Source organism: Saccopteryx bilineata, chromosome 5 (genome assembly GCF_036850765.1).
Source record: "Saccopteryx bilineata isolate mSacBil1 chromosome 5, mSacBil1_pri_phased_curated, whole genome shotgun sequence".
NCBI lineage: Eukaryota > Metazoa > Chordata > Mammalia > Chiroptera > Emballonuridae > Saccopteryx > Saccopteryx bilineata.
Window position 1 is genome coordinate 174,354,408 of NC_089494.1, and position 20,688 is coordinate 174,375,095.

Sequence of the window (20,688 nt, forward strand, 5' to 3'; positions counted from 1 at the left end):
TGGAGGCTCGAATTCTTTCCACAGGCTTGGGAAATTCTCGATTATTTGTTTGAATATGTTCTCCATAACTTTTTCTCTCTCTTCTCTTTCTGATATACCCATTATTCTTATATTGCTCTTTCTGATGGAGTCAGACAATTCTCATAGGGCTTTCTCATTTTTTTTTAATTTGTGAGTCTCTTCTCTCTGTAGTATCTCTAGTTGCCTGTGTTCTATGTCACTAATTTTCTCTTCTGTCTGGCCTGTTCTATTAGCTAAGCTTGTCACATCATTTTTCAGTTCATATACTGAGTTTTTTATCTCTGTTTAGTTCCTTTTTATAGTTTCAATTTCCTTGATGAAGTGTTCTTTTTGTTCATTAAATTGTTTTTTGAGCTCACTAAATTGCCTTTCAGAGCTTTCTTGTATTTCACTGAGTATTTTTAGGACTTCAATTTTTAATTCCCTGTCATTTAACTCCAAGGTATGCATATAATTTAAATATTTTTCTAGAGACATTTCATCATTTATCTGAGCTATGTGTCTGCCTTTTGTATCCATGATATTTTATTTCATTTTTCTTAATGACATTTGAGAGTGGTATTGTTAATAACACTAAAAGAGATAAATAAAAAATAAAAAGTTGAAAAAATAAAAATTTTATAATGATAAGTGGAACAAAAACTATAGATAACAAGGATCAGGAATTGAGGAGAGATGACAAAAGAGAGGAAAAATGAAGTATAAACAAACAGAATTCCACAAAGAGAAATATGAGTCCAAAATGTAATAATTTGATGATAAATGACAGATGAGAGCAAAAAAAAAAAAAAAAAAGGAGAAAAAAAACAAAAGAGAAAGGAGAAGAATGAAGAGAAAGAAAGGACAAAAAGCAAAATACAAAAAAAAGATAAAGAAACAAGAAAAAATGTAAAGGTTTCTGAAGTAAAGATTTCTCACATAAAACAAGAATGAATAATGTAACAACTATGGATAATGTTGTTCAAAAGGAAAAGAAAAAAAGTAAAAATGACAAAAAACGTTAAAGGAAATGTAAATTTTTTTTGGTTTTGATAGGTAGCTTCTTCCTTTTTTTCAACAGGTGGTACTGTACTACAAGTTTTTCTTCTGTGGGGCTCTTGGGCAGAGGTCTGATGGTGTGTCATTGTGGTAATGACACAGGCTGGGCCTCAGTCTCATTGGCAAGCAGGGCTTGTTAGGGCTTTGCAATTTTGTGGCTTTAGCAATGATAGTCTCAGTTTTCCAGGTGCCTCTCTGCATGTCCCTCCCACTGGAGCTAACAGCCCAGAGACTTAGCTATGGAGTCCGCCTCAGCTATTGTTCCCGCAGCAAGAGAATCTATGCACAGCCAGGTCTCCCCTCCAGTGCTGCTCAAAGCACAGTTCTGGGGAAGGCCGTGGAACTTGAGCCACCAGCGAGAGTAGGCAGGGCAGGGCACAGACCAAGGACCAAGTGCCTTTCTGTTACACACATGCAAAATTCTGTGGCCTGGTGGTAATATCTAGCATGCCTTAGGGCGCTGTGGTTCTAAGCTAGTGCTGTTTGGTAGCCTGTGACAGGTCACGTGTGTCCAGCTCTCGCAACTCTAGCAATGCACACAGACTGTTACAGCTGCCGTCCAGGTGCTCAGAGCAGTCAGTCTCAGGCCAAGGATCTTGGCCCATGGGCATGTCCAGCACTGGAGATCATGGATCCGGGAATGCCCAAAGACACTGGTGCCCACGCAGGTTCCTAGTGTTGATAATCTCAGGCTAAGCACTCTGGCCCATGCACGCACCAGCTCGCTCCCCGAGCTAGTGAAGCTAAGTGGAGCTGCTAGCGCAGTGCCAGTGATCCTGGAGCTGGGAATGCACAAAGATTCTGGTGCTGGCCCATGTGGACACCCTGTGCTGGTAAGTTTAGGTGGATCCCACCGCCCATGTGTGCACCCAGTGTTGGCAGTCTCAGGCAGAGCCAGTGTGTTCTTTCTTTTTTGAGGACGCCTATCCTAACTCAGCTCCTTCCCCACTTCCCCACTATCTCAGTCTCCCCTTCGCCCAGCTCCAAACAGAAGTGCCTCTACCTCAGATCAGTGAGGAAAGTGAAATGCCTTGTCCTCCATCTTCATATTCAGCCGTTTTTTCACCCAGTCATACCTTTGTCTGGTGTGTATAAATTTCAGGTGCTCCTAAGGTTTTTTTTCACGTGTTTAGTTGTTGAATTTGTTGAAATTTTAAGGGGAGAGATCAGGGGTATTTCTCACGCTGCCATTTCTCTGACGTCACTCCCCACATTTCATTTTAAAAATTAGTAACATTAGCTGTTAAGGAGTCTTGGAGCTTTCTAAATGTCATCTACAAACTAAATTTTAAGTCCTCGGAGAAATGTGTACATTCTCCAAGTTATATATAATAAAAATAAATTAGTCCTATAATCATGAAAAAATAATAAAGCCTTTTAAAATACATACATAGAGAAAATGCAGCAAGAATCTTTATCTCTTTTGATCACTGCTTTATTTCACTTACATTTAAGCTGCTAATCTTTCAGTATCTGTGATTCAATTAACATTTAGTGTTTGAAATCTTTATTTTTACCAAAATATATAAAAAATATTTAAAAAGTCACAAGTTTTTTAATATTCCAATATCTAAAACTGTATTACACATCATTTTAAAAATTAATCACAATTCATTATGTCTGATAAGTTAGAACAGAATAAATTCTTATAATTTTTCTGTTTTATAGACTGCATGGATGATACTATAATAGTTCTGGCTGAAGAGCATGGTTGTCTGGACATTATAAAGGTTTGTGATTAATCTATTATTGAAACTTTATTTATTTTGCATGTTTGGGATCCAATAGAAAGCTATTTTAAAGTTATATTTATTTGGTGAAGTCCAAATAAAGACTTTTAAAGTCAAAACAAAATTCAGTATGAAAATTCACATATTATAGAAAAGTACACTTGAAACCTACATAATCTTATTAACCAGTGTCACCCCAATCAATTTAATAAGAAGAAAAAACCAATAAGGATAAAAGGACAGAGGGTTGGGTTTACCAGGTAAACAGAAATTTTGGAGCAACAAAATAGTCAAACATCTTAGGTTAGCAAACATTTGCATAAAATGTAATTTTAAATGGATCATTTTAAATAGTTCTTTTTTCTCTTTATTTACTAGGAGCTTCCTGAAAATGTGATAGGTCTTTTGAAGAAGTGTCTCACCTTTCACCCTTCTAAAAGGTAATACTATTATGAGTTTGAGGTTACATATAAGCAGTTAATTTTTTTTCTTATTAGTTATAATACCAATGGATAAAACAAGCACATTTATATACATATAGTAATAGCTGTTAGTTTTGACTTTAATATATGTTAATAAAAGAAGAAAAAATAATTAAACTATAGTCAGAAAACTGGAATGTAGCAAAAGAAGTTACTAGTTCATTTCCTAGCCACAATTAAAAAATTAGCCAAACTGTGGGGATATACATATTCCTAAACTCAAATGATCGAAATGAGAACTAACGTTTCTTGGCAATATATATCATAGCAAGGACTTGTATAAATGGTGAAGTAAATTAGCAACTGCTGATTATATAAAATGATTTCTTAGCAGTTTTATTATTTCTTTTTATTTGGTGTCACTGTTAGCCATACAATTGCACCTAAATTGCCTTAAGTATATAATATTTGGAAATAATGTATTCTGATTTGTCTTTAGACAAACATTTTTGTCAAGACATGATAGGAGGAGAGGAATAATAGTAAAAGCATTCATGCTTATGTTTTCAATGTTTCTCAAGGCCAACCCCAGATGAATTAATGCAGGACAAGGTGTTCAGTGAAGTGTCAACTTTATACACTCCGTTTACAAAACCTGCCAGTTTGTTTTCATCTTCTCTGAGATGTGCTGATTTAACTCTGCCTGAGGATATCAGTCAGCTCTGTAAAGGTAATGCTGCTAAATAAGGCACAGGCAATAAGATGAGCCTTGTTTTTAAAAGGAGTACCCTTGGCCATGACCAGTTGGCTCAGTGGTAGAGCGTCGGCCAGGCATGTAGATGTCCCAGATTCATTTCCTGTTGGGGCACACAAGAGAAGCAACCATCTGCTTATCCCCTCCACCCCTGCAGCCAAGGTTCAATAGGTTCAAGCATATCCATCCTCAGTGCTGAGGATGGTTCTGTGAAGCCTACACCTCAGGCACTAAAAATAGTTCAGTGTGAGCATGGCCCCAGATGGGCAGAGCATTGGCTCCAGACAGGTTGCTGGGTGGATACTGGTCAAGGAACGTGCAGAAGTCTGTTTCTATCTTCCCTCCTTTTACTTGGAAAAGAAAAATAAATAAATAAATAAATAAAGTAGTACCCTTACCCTCGTTTGTTTTGAACATATCAACAATATAAATATTAGTGAGAATTTATGGACACTTAACTTGGAATTAAGAGGTGATTATGGACATGCTTAACCTAACATTTTATATAACCTAACTTTCAGTCTTTTAAATTGAAATTACTTGGTGTAAGAACTTTAAGAATCAAGAAGAGAAAGTGACACCACAAAAAATTTTATTATGCAAAACAAAGTCATATTTTCATCTCGTCTTTATGCTAAAATCAGTTCTTCTAATTCCCAATGAAATTTTCAATACATAAACATTTATATTTTATATAAACATTTATATTTATTATAAATGTTCTCTAAAACTATATTATTGATAGGACATACATACTATTATATTTTACACATTTTGAGAGAATGTCAACTTTTCTCTTTTTATCTCTTTTTGAAGATTAGAGCTCTCAGAATGTGTGCTTTATTGATACCAATAAGGTACTCTTATAGTGAAAGGTAATCATGAGATAAGTCATGGCAAGAAATGACTAAACATGCATTCAATTAAATATTTATCGTGTTCCTGTTTTGTTCCACACACTGTACCTTCAAGTAATATTCATGCCAAATGTGGAGGCAAACAGACATTTAGTCACACAATTACTATTACAAGAAAGGTCAGTGTAAATGTAGTACAATGGAGGCATAGCCTGACTGAGACATCAGTCAGGGCTTCTCAGAATAGGCCATATTGACCCGATGAAAGACGGGGCAGTTTGCTTTGGTTGCCTACTCCTGTGCTTTTTCCTGCCCTTATTCCTTTTCCACAGAGCCCAGTATATCTGAGATACATCCCATATCTCTGAGCTAGAGGGTAAAAATTCCACCTTTTCTCAAGAAACTGAATGTATATTTCATATCCTATGCATTTTATAGTATGAATAGTCTTAAGGCTATCTTATGTGCTTTTCAGTTTTTTTCTTTAGAGTATCAGCTAATATTATTTGTAGCCTTTTAATAAGAACAAAAGGTGAGGTAACTATGATTTTCTTTAACTTGCCATTAATAGATGTAAACAGTGATTACCTGGCAGAAAGATCAATTGAAGAAGTGTATTACCTTTGGTGTTTAGCTGGAGGTGACTTGGAGAAAGAGCTTGTCAACAAGGAAATCATTCGATCCAAACCACCTATCTGCACACTCCCCAAGTAAGAAGTGAAAAATATTGGAAATTTAAAAATATCTAATAATAACTTTTAAAAAATTTTAATAGACATTCCAACTAAATGATTATGAAAGCAATTGGAAGTTAGAACCTTAATATTTTTAATGAAATGCATATTTTATTATTTTTAATAAATACTGTTTTTTGTAAATAACTTGCTCATCCTCCATTTGAGGTAAAGTTATTATTGTGGAATATCTTAAAATAATTGTTCTATAAATGAAAAAATACAAATCAGAAAGAACAGTAATATTTAAGAGAGTTCAACTAATGTGCCTATTATGAGAAAGTATATTCTATTTCCAATTATAAATCATAGATATAAATATACTCTATGTCTATGGCCACCTCGTTTCTTGTCCTAGAGATCATTAAAGTGTTAAGTCTCTGTGGTAAAAATCTGCAGAACTACGTAAGATACTGGACAGCATTCTGTAAGTTAGACTGGAATTTAAATAACAATTCAACCCTAAAGGCTGAATAGAGAGGTAAACCTGAGTCACTTGAGTTTTCACAAATGCTCTAAAATTTTAATTTTAGATTTTCGGACTAGATTTAATCCTTGTAGATAACTGTAGAAATCGTTTGCTGATCAGATATTTTCTCCACGTGTTAAAATTTTAGGTTAATTAAATAAACCATTGATTCTCTATTTTTTTTTCTCTATTAAACTAATTTTTAAGTATTAACTTCAGTTATACTGCTCACATTGAATTAAGTAGAAAATCAAGAAATAAAATTATAGAAATTCTAAGAATAAATGTTTTAAAAGATATATAAATTCTCAAAAGTAATTTTCTGAAATTCTAAACAAATTCCATACATCTATTATTCAATATTCTTTCTCCTGAGAGGTTACCGTTATTATGTAAGGTTTTTCTTTCTTCCTCACTTTGCCATTATGCTTCATTCATATAAACTTACTCAGGATCACATTTATCTAGTATCAGAAAAGTAATTTGAGCATTGAACCTACTTTATCAAAGGGTATAAAGTATACTCTTGTATTCCTAAAATGCTTTACATTTATATACTATATTCATACCCACTCAACTTATATTTAAAATGAGAATTGTTTAGAGAATTTTCACCCATGAGTTGTTTATTTTATTAACCCATTCAATCTAAAAATTTCTTTCTTTGATGAAGGAATTGATGACAGAATAAATTTTCTTTTCTAGAAGAAACACTAAATTGGATTTTGTGTATCCGTTAAAATAATAATTTAAAAAATTTTTCTCTTTAGCTTTCTCTTTGAAGATGGTGAAAGCTTTGGACAAGGTCGAGATAGAAGTTCACTATTAGATGATACCACTGTGACACTGTCATTAGGCCAGCTAAGAAATGTAAGTGTGAGGCCCTGGCCAGTTACCTCCAATGTTTAGAATATCATCCAGAAATGACAGGGTTGCAGATTCAATCTCTACTGGAAGCAATGAATGAATGCATAACTAAGTGGGATAACAAATGAATGCTTCTCTCTCTCTCTTTCTCTCCCTCCCTCCTTCTTCCTTCCTCCTTTCCTCCCTCCCTCTCTTTCTCTCAAAGCAATAAAAAAAAAAATGTTTAAAAAAGAATTGTAGTAAAAAAAGAGAAGGATATGTAAGCATGTTATTTTGGCAAGTTTGCTTCACATTCTTTTTTTTAATGAAACTTTACAGATATAAACAAAACCTTGAATTCCTTCTGATCTCAAAATATAGGAGAGTTTCTTTAATATATGAGCCCAGGTTTAGCATTACTGGAAATATATCTGTACATCTTCAGCTTTAGTATCATATATGTGTATTGTCAGATCGTTCACATAAGTGGTTTTATTTGTTTATCTTTTTACTATCATTGGATAAGAGTTCTTATTTCTCCACACACTTGGTCACACCATGGTATCACCAATTTTTTTTTAATTATTGCTCCAAAAGATCTGGAATGGTGTTTTGCTATAATACTAATTTTTAATTCCCTGATTATAGTGCAGATATGAGTCCTTTCATATTTTTTAGTTGTTTGCTTACCTCTTCTGTGCATGACTAGCTCAGATCTTTTGCCAACATTTTTATCGAGTCATTTTTTACTGATTTGAGGACTTTTTAAAATGTATTCCAAATATAGTCTTTGTTAGCTATCTGTGGTGCAGATGTCTTCTAACCAGTAGCTTTACTTTTAACTTTTGAACAGTGTCTTTTAATGAATAGAATTCCTACTTTTATCAGTTTTGTTATAGTTAATTAGTTTTACGTGTTATATTTTACTTATGTAACTTAAAGTTGTACCAGGGTTATAAATATGCTGTGTATATGTTCTACATATTCTTCTAAAACATTTAAAGATTATTTTTTTCATATTTAGTCCATTAATCCACCTGAGATTTTTTTTTTTAGTAAGATGTGAGGTAGGTATATAATATATTATTTATAAGAAATAATTCCTGTCTTAGCATCATATCGAACAATTTAATTTTTTGATTCATAATGTCAACTCTTTCATATATGCATGGAGCCAGTAGTACTCTTAGTATATGTTTTATATGAGGTCTTACTGTCTTAACAAAAGAAGATCCCTAATTTGTTCTCCTCAAAATAGAATAGGAGCTAACATCTTGCTCTTCTATATGATTTTTATAATCATCGAATCTCATAAAAACATTATAGGATTTTGATTGGAAATGCATTGAATTTATAGATTAATTTGTAGAAAATTGATATTAACATATAGAGTTCTATTTCTTGGACATACTATATAGATATACCACATTAAGTCCTATTATATATCACAGTTTCCTTTTTTAATGTCTATATGTTATTAAATTTATTTCTAAGTTATTTTATTGTTGCTCTTGTAAATATTAATACACGTGTGCATGTGTGAGTATGAGTTTTGTTTGAAATTAATACCGCTATTCCCACTCTCTTCTAATTAATGTTACCATGGTATCTTTCTCTGTCCCTTTACCTTTAATCTGTCTATGTCTTCATATTATAAGTGGGTTAGTTATAGACAGCATAAGGATGGGTATTGTTTATTTGTTTGTTTTTTAATCATATTGGTAGTTTCTTTAATTGGTAAATTTAGACCATTCATATTTAAAGTGATTAGCAAATATTAATGTATAGGAGTTAGATTAATATCTACTATATGTTCTATATTTCTTGCCTTCTTCGTTCTCCCTCCCTCCCTCCCTCTCTTTCTCTCTTCCTCCAACTCTCTTTCTGTTTCTCTATACTTTTACTTCTGTTGCTGCCTTCTCAATTTTTATTTTACAATTACATATGATTCCATTTTTTCTCCTCTTTTACCATAGGTATTATACTTCTTATAAACTGTTTAGTGGTTGCTTAACATTTACAATATGTATTCACAACTAATATAGGTTCACTTTCAAATAACACTATACTACTTCCCGGGTAGTGCAGGTGTTTTAAAGCACTATATTCCTGTATCTTCCCATCCCTTATTACATTACTGTCAGCCCTTTCACGTATCCATAGGCTTCTCACCAAATACATAGTTCTATTATTTTAAACAAATTTATTTGTAAGATTAATTAAGAAGAAGACAAAAGCTATTCTTTATTTATATTATTTCTAACACTCTTCCTTTCTTTATGGGGATTCAAGTTTCTAATCCTATAATTTTCCTTCTCTTTACACTCTTTACAGAACTTTTAACATTTCTTGCAAGGCAGAGTCTACTGGCAACAAATTCCCTCAATTTTTGTTTGTCTAACAAATAATTTATTTTTCCATTTTTGTATGATAGTTTTTTAGTTTTTATATTTATTTATTTATTTATTTATTTATTTATTTATTTTTCCAAAGCTGGAAACGGGGAGAGACAGTCAAACAGACTCCCGCATGCGCCCCGACCAGAGCCACTCTAGCGCCTGGGGCAGAGGCCAAGGAGCCATCCCCAGACCCCGGGCCATCTTTGCTCCAATGGAGCCTTGGCTGCGGGAGGGGAAGAGAGAGACAGAGAGGAAGGAGTGGGGGGTGGAGAAGCAAATGGGCGCTTCTCCTATGTGCCCTGGCCGGAAATCGAACCCGGGTCCCCTGCACGCCAGGCCGACGCTCTACTGCTGAGCCAACCGGCCAGGGCTTGTATGATAATTTTGCTGGAATATACAAATGTGTATCCAGCAAAGGAAAAAATTGTTTTTCCTTTCAATACTTTAAAGATTTCACTCTCTTCTCCTCTTGCTTGCATGGTTTCAGAAGAGCAGTCTGATGTAATTTATATCCTTGTACCTCTCTAGGTAAAGTCCACCCCACCACCCCCATTCCCGGGCCCTTCCTTCTTTTCTCTTTGCTTTGGTTTTCTGCGGTTTGAATATGGTATACCTAGTCTACGGCCATACTACCCTGAACGTGCCCGATCTCGTCTGAATATGGTATACCTAGACTTGGGGAAGTAGGGAAGGTGTTTAGTTGGTTTGGTTGGCTGGTTGGCTGGCTGGTTGGTTGGTTGGTTGGTTGGTAGGTTGGTTGGTTGGGATTTTCAGTATTTATCCTTCCTGGTATTTTTTGAGCTCTCTGAATTTTTTTCTTTTGGTGTCTGTTTAATTTTGAAATTTTCTGTCATTATTACTTCAAATATTTCTTCAAGTATTTTTGTTTTTCTCTCTCTCCCCCTTCTGGTATTCCTATTACACATAGATTGCATCATTTTTAATTGTCCCATCATTCTTGGATAACCTGTTGTATCTTCTGTTATTTTTATTTCATTCCTTTTTCTCTTTGCATTTCAATTTTAAAAGTTTCTATTGGTGCATCTTCAAATTCACTGATTCTTTTCTTCGCATTCTTTTCATCTCTCTGCTTACATTACCCACCTGCTCTTGTATGATGTCTATGTTTTCTTCATAGAGCCCTTGACATATTAATCACGGTTATCTTAAGTTCCTGGTGTGATAATTCTAAAATCTCTGCAATATATAAGTCTGGTTCTAAAGTTGCTTTGTCTCTTAGAGTGTCCTTTTTGCATTTTGGCATGCCTTAGAATTTTTTCTTGGAACCCCAGGATGATATATTTGTAAATGTGGTAATTAGGCCTTAAGTGTAAGATTTTCTGTTTATCCAGCTGTTTACTGTTTGTGTAGCTTTTTTGTCAGGGGTTAAAAACTTCTTAAATGTACTTGTTCTTGTTTTCCCTGTTGTCTTTGGGTTTCCCTAGAGACTTTTTAAAACAGGGTCTGAGGCTTGCAGTTCTTTCAGCTGTAATCTCCTGTTATTATACAGCAGCCTTATTGATACAGAGGTAAGGTAGGGAGGAAAAGTGTTCTGTAATCTTATGATTAAACCTTTTAGACCTTTTAGTGAGCCTGTGTTTCTGGGCTGTGACTTTCACATGTATTTCACAGTTTCCCTCCCTGGATCCATGAGACAGAAGGCTATGGGCAGCTGGAATTGAGTTTTTCTCTTCCCCACATCAAAGCCTAGATGGGGCTAGACTTGGGTATTTTCTTCCCCCTGGTCACTTAGGCTCTGTAAAATCGTTTTTCTTGAGGACAGGCCTTTATTGATGAGAACAAAGTACATTGGGGATATTGCAAAATGGTTCCTTTACCCTTCCCTACAAGAGCCCAGGGGAATTTTCTTAGATCTTTGCCCTAAGAATCTGTTGATACTTGTAGGAAGTGTGGGTTCCCCTGCAGCTGGGTCTCCAGTTTTTCTCTCTCAGGTTAGCCCTTGCTGCGTCTTCAGAATTAGTCAGTTGCCCTTCATTGTTCTCTCCAGGCTCCAGCAGTGGCTTCGGCTCCAGCTTAGCTGTGATTCTCTGTAGTTGCCACTCTCTCCAGTTTTCCAGGCAGCATTTTGCCCTAATTCTGATAGATCTAAAAATGGTTGGCTTTCAGTTTGTTTAGCTTTTCTCCTATTGTCAGGGCAGGAGGAATGACTTCCAAGCTGTTTGTACATTGAACTGGACACCAAAACTCCTAGGCTTTTTATTTTAGCCACCGGTAGCCAAAGCTAAATTAGGTCATTTTCCTTTGTCTTTTTTCTCTAGGCTAGCAGCACCTCCATTCCCTAATGGAGACACACACACACACACACACACACACACACACACACACACACGTCAGGGTCCAGCCCCGGGGGGAATCCAGGGGTCCCACAGGAAGAGACGGCGTCGGCGAAAATCGAGTGAGAGAGCCGAATTCTTTATTCTCTGGTTAGCATTTACTGCCAGGCATCTCCGCTAAATGCTGGTCTAGCTTCCTTTTTATGCACACACACTAAGTTACAATCACATGGTATTTTGAATACATCATTGTTTTAGTTTCACTGTGGTTACATATTTCCAGATAACAGTTAATTCATATCTATAAAGTACAAGTCAGGTGGTAAGTTATACAAAGTACAGTTATACAGTAACTTGAATAGTAATAACAATATTGGTACAAAATTCTAAAAGATTAGTACTAATTAATAACTCTATATTACTGTTGTTGTGAGTCGAGGGCACAGAAAGAGATAGCAGACGAAATCATCAAGAGCTAGCAAAAGGACCACCGCTTGCTCAGGCAAATAGCCTTGAGTTCATGCAGTGTCCTAATTCTTTTCCCACGAGACTACAAAAGGCTTGCTATTTAAGAAACTGACATAGTATCAAGAGTAACTTTCACCCAAAGATACATAGAGCGCATCTGCAAGATAGCTAGCAGCAACACAATATCAGAAGGCATTAGTTGCTACTGCTGCTATGAATCCCACCACATTCCTCTCCTTATTCTTGGAAAATACAAAAATCTCATGAGAATGTTTTACTGAGAAAAGCCCAGCAACTGCCCCTAGTCACAAAACAAGTCTTTTAACAAAACATTCTTTACTTGCCAGCTGTGCTCCTATCCAAGGCCACGCAACAGGCCACTCCACTACACTTTACCTAAGATTCTAATGTCTAGTTAAACTTTATTCATTTACTATATTCATACACTAGTTAAGTTCTAACTTTATTCTTTCTAACATGATTAATAAGAAGAAATTCTCCTACAAACTTAACCCTTTATGAGGGATATCATGGCCAGCCTCTTATGTTTATGAGCCCAGTTCAAGGGGCTTACAGGCTTTTCTGTGGAACTTACACCTTCTGTCTCATTTCCAAAGAAATTATTACAAATCTACAGGGAAAGCACGGTACTATTATCCCTGTGCCATAAATAATAGCACACACCCAGAAAAGGGGGGAATATAAGGCCAGATTAATTCAAAAGATTAAAGGGGGAAGTATCATTGTGCCTTTCCTTTGCGGTGACTTTGTCAACCCGCAGCTGTTGGTCTTCACTGCAGTGACTTTGTCACCCCGCAGCCATTGGTCTTCACTGCAGTGACTTTGTCACCCCACCGCCATTGGTCTTCTCTGCTGTGACTTTGTCAATCAGCAGTTTTTGATCTTCTTCTGCTGTGACCTTGTCAGCCAGCAGTTGTGGGTCTTCTCCTGCTGTGACCTTGTCAGCCAGCAGTTGTGGGTCTTCTCCTGCTGTGACCTTGCCAGCCAGCAGTCGTTGATCGGCTCCCGACACACAGACACACACACACACACACTCTCTCTCTCTCTCTCTCTCTCTCTCTCTCTCTCTCCTTTCTTTTCCCAGATTTAGCAGGGTCTCCTCAAATCAGGTGCCCAACCAAGACTTTGTCCCTTTTTTCTCTAAAATCTCAGGCCACAGTTTTCAGTGTTAAAGCCCAGCTTTTTGTCTCACATCACTGCATTTTCCTCACTTTTTAAGGCTTTTTCTGTCATTGGATATTTTACCTGTTATATATGTATTTTGAGGATATTAGAATCTCTTATCTGTTATAATGCCAGGAAAAGAAATTTAAAATATATAATTATTACTACATAAAACACTGAACTTATAATCTCTTTGAAGAGAGAATAGTATAGTGAACAAAATCAATAACTTAAGTAACTATATAAGGAAACAAACAATAAGATACATTAAAAGGTATGGTTTCAGCTGATTCAATTTTACTCTTAGTTTAACTTAAATGAATCCAAGGCTTCATTTAACATCCTCAATTTTCTTACAGTTTCACTTTGGAAATTTAAAATATTTTTTCTATAAATATTTTTTAAATGTTAACATTGCTGGTGTTTTAAATAATGCAGAAACTAAAAAATAATTTTTACCTTATATTTTTTGTGTATTTTTGCCCTTGATATGCTAAACTTTTAATTAACAAAAAGAGCAAAAAATATACTTGAGCTTCTGTGTCAGTCCCTGCAGGAACAGATACTCTGCCTTTCAGGTGAAAGTTGAACTGAAGAGCAGACACAGGCAAGATGGCATTAACTATAATCACCCTACTTAGCATGTATCTAAGATTTTACTTTGCTACTGCCTTCCTTCTTACATTTTTGAAGAATACCTATTATCCTGCAATGTTATTATTATTATTTTTTTTTTTTCATTTTTCTGAAGCTGGAAACAGGGAGAGACAGTCAGACAGACTCCCGCATGCGCCCGACCGGGATCCACCCGGCACGCCCACCAGGGGCGATGCTCTGCCCACCAGGGGGAGATGCTCTGCCCATCCTGGGCGTCGCCATGTTGCGACCAGAGCCACTCTAGCGCCTGAGGCAGAGGCCACAGAGCCATCCCCAGCGCCCAGGCCATCTTTGCTCCAATGGAGCCTTGGCTGCGGGAGGGGAAGGGAGAGACAGAGAGGAAAGCGCGGCGGAGGGTTGGAGAAGCAAATGAGCGCTTCTCCTGTGTGCCCTAGCCGGGAATCGAACCCGGGTCCTCCGCACGCTAGGCCGACGCTCTACCGCTGAGCCAACCGGCCAGGGCCCTGCAATGTTATTATTGTAGCAACGTTTATTAGAATGACTTTGTGAAAAAGATAGTTAAAAGACTTGAACTTCATCAGTTGATTTATTCAGTATTTGAATCTTACATGCTAAAAAACTCATAGACATAGACAGTGTGGTGACTGCACGGGTGGAGAGAGGGATGGTGGGGGGATAATGGTGATGGGTGGAGACTGGGGTGTGGGGTAAACACACATGCAGTGTATAGAAGATGTGTTATAGAATTGTGCACCTGAAGCCAATATAATTTTGTTAACCAGTCTCACGTCAATAAATAAAACAAAGAAAAATGTTGTAAGAAATTCTTTTTATTTTTTTAACATTCTTACTTTTGTCTTAGTTTATACTAATGCCAAAGGAAAAAAAAATCCAGTTGAGCTTTATATTAAGGGATATGTTTTAAAATAACCTTTATATTATTTAAATATATTTTATCAGTGCATTAATGATTTTTAAATTTTATATTAAATTTAATAATTCTGAATCGTGTTTGGAAAATATAATAGGTTGTCTAACATTTATAAGAGACACCTGGAAGTAAAAATAATCAACATTCAAAAACTATTCTTCAGAATTCAATCATTAGAGACATAGTATATTTGCATATTTATGAGAGGAATGAATTTTAAATTGTATTTTATACTTCTCTTGCTTGGTACATTCATAAATTCCTAAGTTTTACATTAATTTTTCTATCAAATGTGGTTCAGTGTTTCTGTCTCAGATTCTCATACATAAATATTTTCTCTTTAAATTCACAGAGATTAAAAGATGTTGGTGGAGAGGCATTCTACCCACTACTTGAAGATGAGTGAGTATATTCCTTTTATGCTTATTTTTTTACTGTTTATATTAGATTTTTAAGAAACACGTATGTTCTCTGAAAATTGTTTTCTAAATAGAACACGTATTATGATGTTTGGGTTTTTAAAAATTTTGTGCCTTTTTTTCCTGCTTTGTTTCTCTTATACAGCCAGTCCAATTTACCTCATTCAAACAGCAGTAATGAGTTGTCTGCTGCTGCCACTCTCCCTTTAATCATCCGAGAGAGAGACACAGAGTACCAACTGAACAGAATCGTTCTCTTCGACAGGCTACTAAAGGTAGGAGTTCTGAAGTGGAAAGGGTTGTAAGAGCCTGTATACAATCCTTGTTTTTTATTTCATTGGTAATTATTAGGGAATCTTGATGTCATGAAAAGACTAATTCTTATGACCTATTCTTTCTGATTAACATTTAATTATAAAAATTATACATGTTCATAGTAAATAAAATTAAAAGATAAAAACAAAATGCAGGAATATATGCAAAATTGTATTAGACAACAGATTAATATCCATACTGTTTAAAGGACATTTTAAAATCAACAGGAAAAAGCACTAATATTGAAATAGAAGTGGATAAAGAACATAATAGAAATACAACTAGTCAGTAAATCTATTCAAAATATCATGCTTACTAGGAATGAAAAAAATTTAATGTTTTATTACCAGATTAGTAAAGTGGGTAAGTCAGGTTAAGATTGGAATGCTCATCCTTTGGAATAAGTGCAAATTGATTGACTATCAGGGGGATAAATGGTGGTGGACAAAGACTTGACTTGAGAGGATGGTGAACATACAATACAGTATACAAATAAGTATTGTAAAATTTGGCTCCTGAAACAATATAATTATTTTGCCCAGTGTTACCCCAATAAATTCAATTGAAAAAGAAAAGAAGAAATTTGAAAGTCTGTATGGAGAGCCTTAACAACATCCATACCCTTTGTCCTAATAATTCTTTTTTAGAACTCATTCCTAAAGTGCCAATTTATACAAGGAGAAGTTTATATGCAAGGATATGGAAGTAGCTATAACAATAACATATTTATTGGATACATTCTGTATCACCAGATATTTTACAAAGTGCTATGCATACATTATTTAACTCATATAAGGCTAATAGTAGTATTCTCCACATGACTCCTTGATAATTCTCTCAGATCACAAATTAGAGAGGAATGATTACATACAGTAGAACAGCTTGCCTCTTTGGTTCTATTATACAAGATTTACAGAATATAGGAAACCATTCCACTGCCAACTTGTATGTATTAATAATACCAAAGTAATAATAGCAAAGATACTTAGAAATTTATTAAGGATCTCTTTAAACTTTATCACTGGTATATATTCAGGACTTTCTAGACTAAAATATGCTACTTGATAATTTGAGATATTTTTTATATCTTTTTTCATCTGTAGGCTTATCCATATAAAAAAAATCAAATCTGGAAAGAAGCAAGAGTTGACATTCCTCCACTTATGAGAGGTTTAACCTGGGCTGCTCTTCTGGGAGTTGAGGTAAGAAAGAAAAGAAAGGTTAGAAGTTGATTATAATAGTGCTAAGAAAGAAGGAAGAAGTAGGAAAGTATTCCCAAATATTTATTTTTCAAGTTGTTAGATAGTTATATAGTAAATTATTCGGCAATTTTGGCCCTGGCAGGTTGGTTCAGTGGTAGGGCATCACCCTGGCATGTGGATGTTCCAGGTTCAATTCCTGGTCAGAGCACACGGAAGAAGCAATCATCTGCTTCTCCTGCCCCCCCCCCTCTTTTCTCCTCCTGCAGCCATGGCTTGATTGATTTGAGCAAGTTGGCTTCAGGCAATAAGGATGGCTTCATGGCCTTTGCCTTGGCACTAAAGAAAAAACGGTTCAGTTGCTGAGCAACAAAGCAGCAGCCCCAGATGAGCAGAGCATTGTCCTCTAGTGAGCTTGCCCCCTATCCCAGTCTGGAGGCATGTGGGAGTCTGTCTCTCTGCCTCCCCTCCTCACTAAAAAAAGAAAGAGAATATTTGGCAATTTTAAGTGAAAGGAATAGAGGAAAAGAATAGAATAGCAAAATATAATTGATGGCTTGCTGGATTTATATTATTTAATCTTTCATTTAATGGGGCTTATAGAAATTATCTTGGTTATTAATTTTCAAATCAGATTATTTTAGGAATATATATACCAGTTATAAGTGTATTATCCTATAAAGTATGGTTATTTCACAATAAAATTACCTATTTGTAAGTAGCTCTAAGTTTGAAGATTTGAACTCCCATTTGAACCTTATCAAAAATTATTAACATAATTTAGTGCTTTTGGGGCACATTTGTCTCATAAGAACCATGCTGCCAAGACAAATAATGACTTTGTCTTGTACATGCCTAATATGTAGCAGTGAGAAAAGGAGAGGTGTCACAAAATTACTAGGATGACTTGCAGTATTAACAGAGAACTCTAGTAATAGCAGTCATGATATTAAGCCAAATTCTCATGCCTTTTCTTATTTTCAGTCAATTTCTTTATCATCCTGCCTTCAGATATTCTCTTATCAATATCTTACGGATATCCATTATACATTTTTTCCTGCATTTCCTCAACTATTTGATTCTTTTAAACTCCCTGTTAAAAGCATTTTCTTTATTTCTGATTTCTTTGATGAGATTTAGCAAACATCTTTGAGTTGCTTTACAAAATTACCTACTGTTCCATATACTATATGTTAATAGTTAAAATTGTAGAACCATATGATGCTCAAGTTCAAGAGGACTTATGAAGTCTTGTATAAATCTGTCATTAAATTGATGTACCCATAGAAGTTGATACAGCAAATAATTTCACAATTTGAACCCCAAATACAGACTTTTCTACACCATTTCAGTAAACCAAAGTAATAAGAATTGTTCTGTGCTTGGTCTTGGTGAATATGATTAAAATTTTAAGTGTTTATTCAATTATTCCTTCTGTACCAGTATAACAAAAAGATGTAAATGATCTGTTTAGTCCCTTACTGATTCCATACCTACATGGCATTCCACTCTTCATTTTATTTCAAACTTCTTCCTGATCCTAAACTACCACTTTCTTCAATAGTTCCACTTTATTTTTGCTTTCATTACCAACTTTAACAGGAAAATTTTTTATGGGATAGCCTTTTGTGTGCCCCAACATTTTAAATTTTTTTTCTCAAAACCATGAGTTAAGAATGAGTAGAGAACAAGTTTGTGTTTTGTTGTTGAGGCTAGGCGTTTTTAGCTAAGCATACTCACTAGTTACACGACTTATCCAACACATTTGTCTTCTGGAACAAAATGGCAGATTGTCACAGACTTTCATCACATAGTATAAAACTGTGGAAAATTTTTCTGAGAGGTACACTTTGGTTGTAATATGACTATCTATAATTGGGTGGGTTTCAACGATAGATAAGATAGATGTTTATAAGAAGTATGTTGGCCTAAATTAATAATTTATCAAAGATATGATCAACTAATATTATTCTCTCATTTTTTTGCAGGGGGCTATTTATGCCAAGTATGATGCAATTGATAAAGATACTCCAATTCCTACAGATAGACAAGTACGATTTAGATTTTCTTAAACAAACTAAGATAATTTTTCCAAGTCTTTAAATTATAGAAAGGCAAGAGGAAATTTTCTTCATTATGCTCAGCAGCCATCATATTCATATACTTTTAGAGTAAGCATGACTTTTATGACCATAAGTTACTGAGTTAGGACCATCCCTAAGAGTCCAAGCCAATTAACATTTCTTAATAATTATATTTTTTTATCTATAGAATTTTCTCTTTGGTTTGACCAAGTTGTAAAGGAAGATTTTTTTTTTAGAAATGATATTAATACATACCTTTTCAAAAGAAATGATTTGTTTTCCTTAAGTATACAAACCTTTTCTTTGTTTCCAGAATATTAATGTAAAATTCAAAAACTTTAGACACCAGGATTATGTAGGTGGTCTACTATGAAGTGTATAACATAGTCTTTGTTTCTTTACCTGGGTTTTATTGGAGATCACAATTTTATCTTATTGTTTTGCTGTTTAACAGATTGAAGTGGACATTCCTCGTTGTCATCAGTATGATGAACTGTTATCATCACCAGAAGGCCATGCAAAATTTAGACGTGTATTAAAAGCCTGGGTAGTGTCCCATCCTGATCTTGTGTATTGGCAAGGTAACTTTTTTTACCCAATCATTACAACTCCTTTTGAAGTATTAGGAGCACATCGCAAGACTGAAAGATTTTTAAAAACTGAAGTGAAATATAAAAACATTCTTGGCTTTGAGAAAATACTAAAGCTATGATGCATTTACTGAAAGGTTTACATAAGAACTTTTTTAAAAACTTTGCTTAAATGCCAAAAAGATATCATTTAAAGGTATATTTAATGCGACAATTCGCCATTATATTCATTAGGAAAACAGAACACTGTGTGACTGTAATCTGTGAGTACATTGTTTCAGTGCTTATGAAAATAACAAAATAATTTTATAACAAATAATTTGAGGTTAGTTGATATTCTTACCATTTAATGATTTTTAATTTATGCTTAACTGTTTGTTAGGACTTGAGGAATAGAATATCACCCTAAACTATCATATTTGTTATTTTTTTAAAATATCTTTAATAGCCCTGGCCGGTTGGCTCAGCGGTAGAGCGTCGGCCTGGCGTGCGGGGGACCCGGGTTCGATTTCCGGCCAGGGCACATAGGAGAAGCGCCCATTTGCTTCTCCACCCCCGCCCCCCCCCTCCTTCCTCTCTGTCTCTCTCTTCCCCTCCCGCAGCCAAGGCTCCATTGGAGCAAAGATGGCCCAGGCGCTGGGGATGGCTCCTTGGCCTCTGCCCCAGGCGCTAGAGTGGCTCTGGTCGTGGCAGAGCGACGCCCCGGAGGGGCAGAGAGCATCGCCCCCTGGTGGGCAGAGCGTCGCCCCTGGTGGGCGTGCCGGGTGGATCCCGGTCGGGTGCATGCAGGAGTCTGTCTGACTGTCTCTCCCCGTTTCCAACTTCAGAAAAAAAAAAAAAAGAAAAAAAATATATCTTTATTAATCCATATTCTTGATTTTTACCTTTCTCATTATTACTTTTGTGGTCATTGATAAATTCATGAATGAGAAACCCATTTCGCCTAGTTCTATATTTTAATTTGTTGTAATGAATGGTGGTTTTCTGTTTTGTTTTGTTTTTTAATATTACAATTCCCTATTTCTGGCCAAACTTAAAAAAATGAAGCTATTAGTTTTCCTAGCTCTGTTCATTTTAGAGGAGTTCTGTATCTTCCTAACAATAGTAGATAGATTTCTGTATATTCTTTTAGTCTTGAAACATGAACAGCATTATCATCAATAAAAGGAAGACATCATATATTTGTACTTACTTCACAGTAAATACTTTAAAGGATCTTTTTCTGTGACACCAAAGAAACATGTAAGATAGATCTTTCCTATGAGGAAACATGCTTGGTGATGTTAAGTTTGCCAAGAACGCACAGGGTCAGATA

The 20,688-nt window shown here is 35.3% G+C and overlaps 1 protein-coding gene across 2 annotated transcripts in view; it reads left to right on the forward strand.

The window, feature by feature from the left end:
- Window positions 1-20,688, forward strand: part of TBCK (TBC1 domain containing kinase) — a 263,198-nt gene that overhangs the window by 86,576 nt on the left and 155,934 nt on the right. For both annotated transcript variants that reach the window (XM_066278774.1, XM_066278773.1), the window contains exons 8-17: window positions 2,728-2,789; window positions 3,168-3,229; window positions 3,793-3,941; window positions 5,394-5,532; window positions 6,796-6,895; window positions 15,119-15,168; window positions 15,331-15,460; window positions 16,604-16,702; window positions 18,688-18,750; window positions 19,238-19,364. In XM_066278774.1, the coding sequence (XP_066134871.1) occupies window positions 2,728-2,789; window positions 3,168-3,229; window positions 3,793-3,941; window positions 5,394-5,532; window positions 6,796-6,895; window positions 15,119-15,168; window positions 15,331-15,460; window positions 16,604-16,702; window positions 18,688-18,750; window positions 19,238-19,364 (981 nt within the window). The remainder of the gene's footprint in view (window positions 1-2,727; window positions 2,790-3,167; window positions 3,230-3,792; window positions 3,942-5,393; window positions 5,533-6,795; window positions 6,896-15,118; window positions 15,169-15,330; window positions 15,461-16,603; window positions 16,703-18,687; window positions 18,751-19,237; window positions 19,365-20,688) is intronic.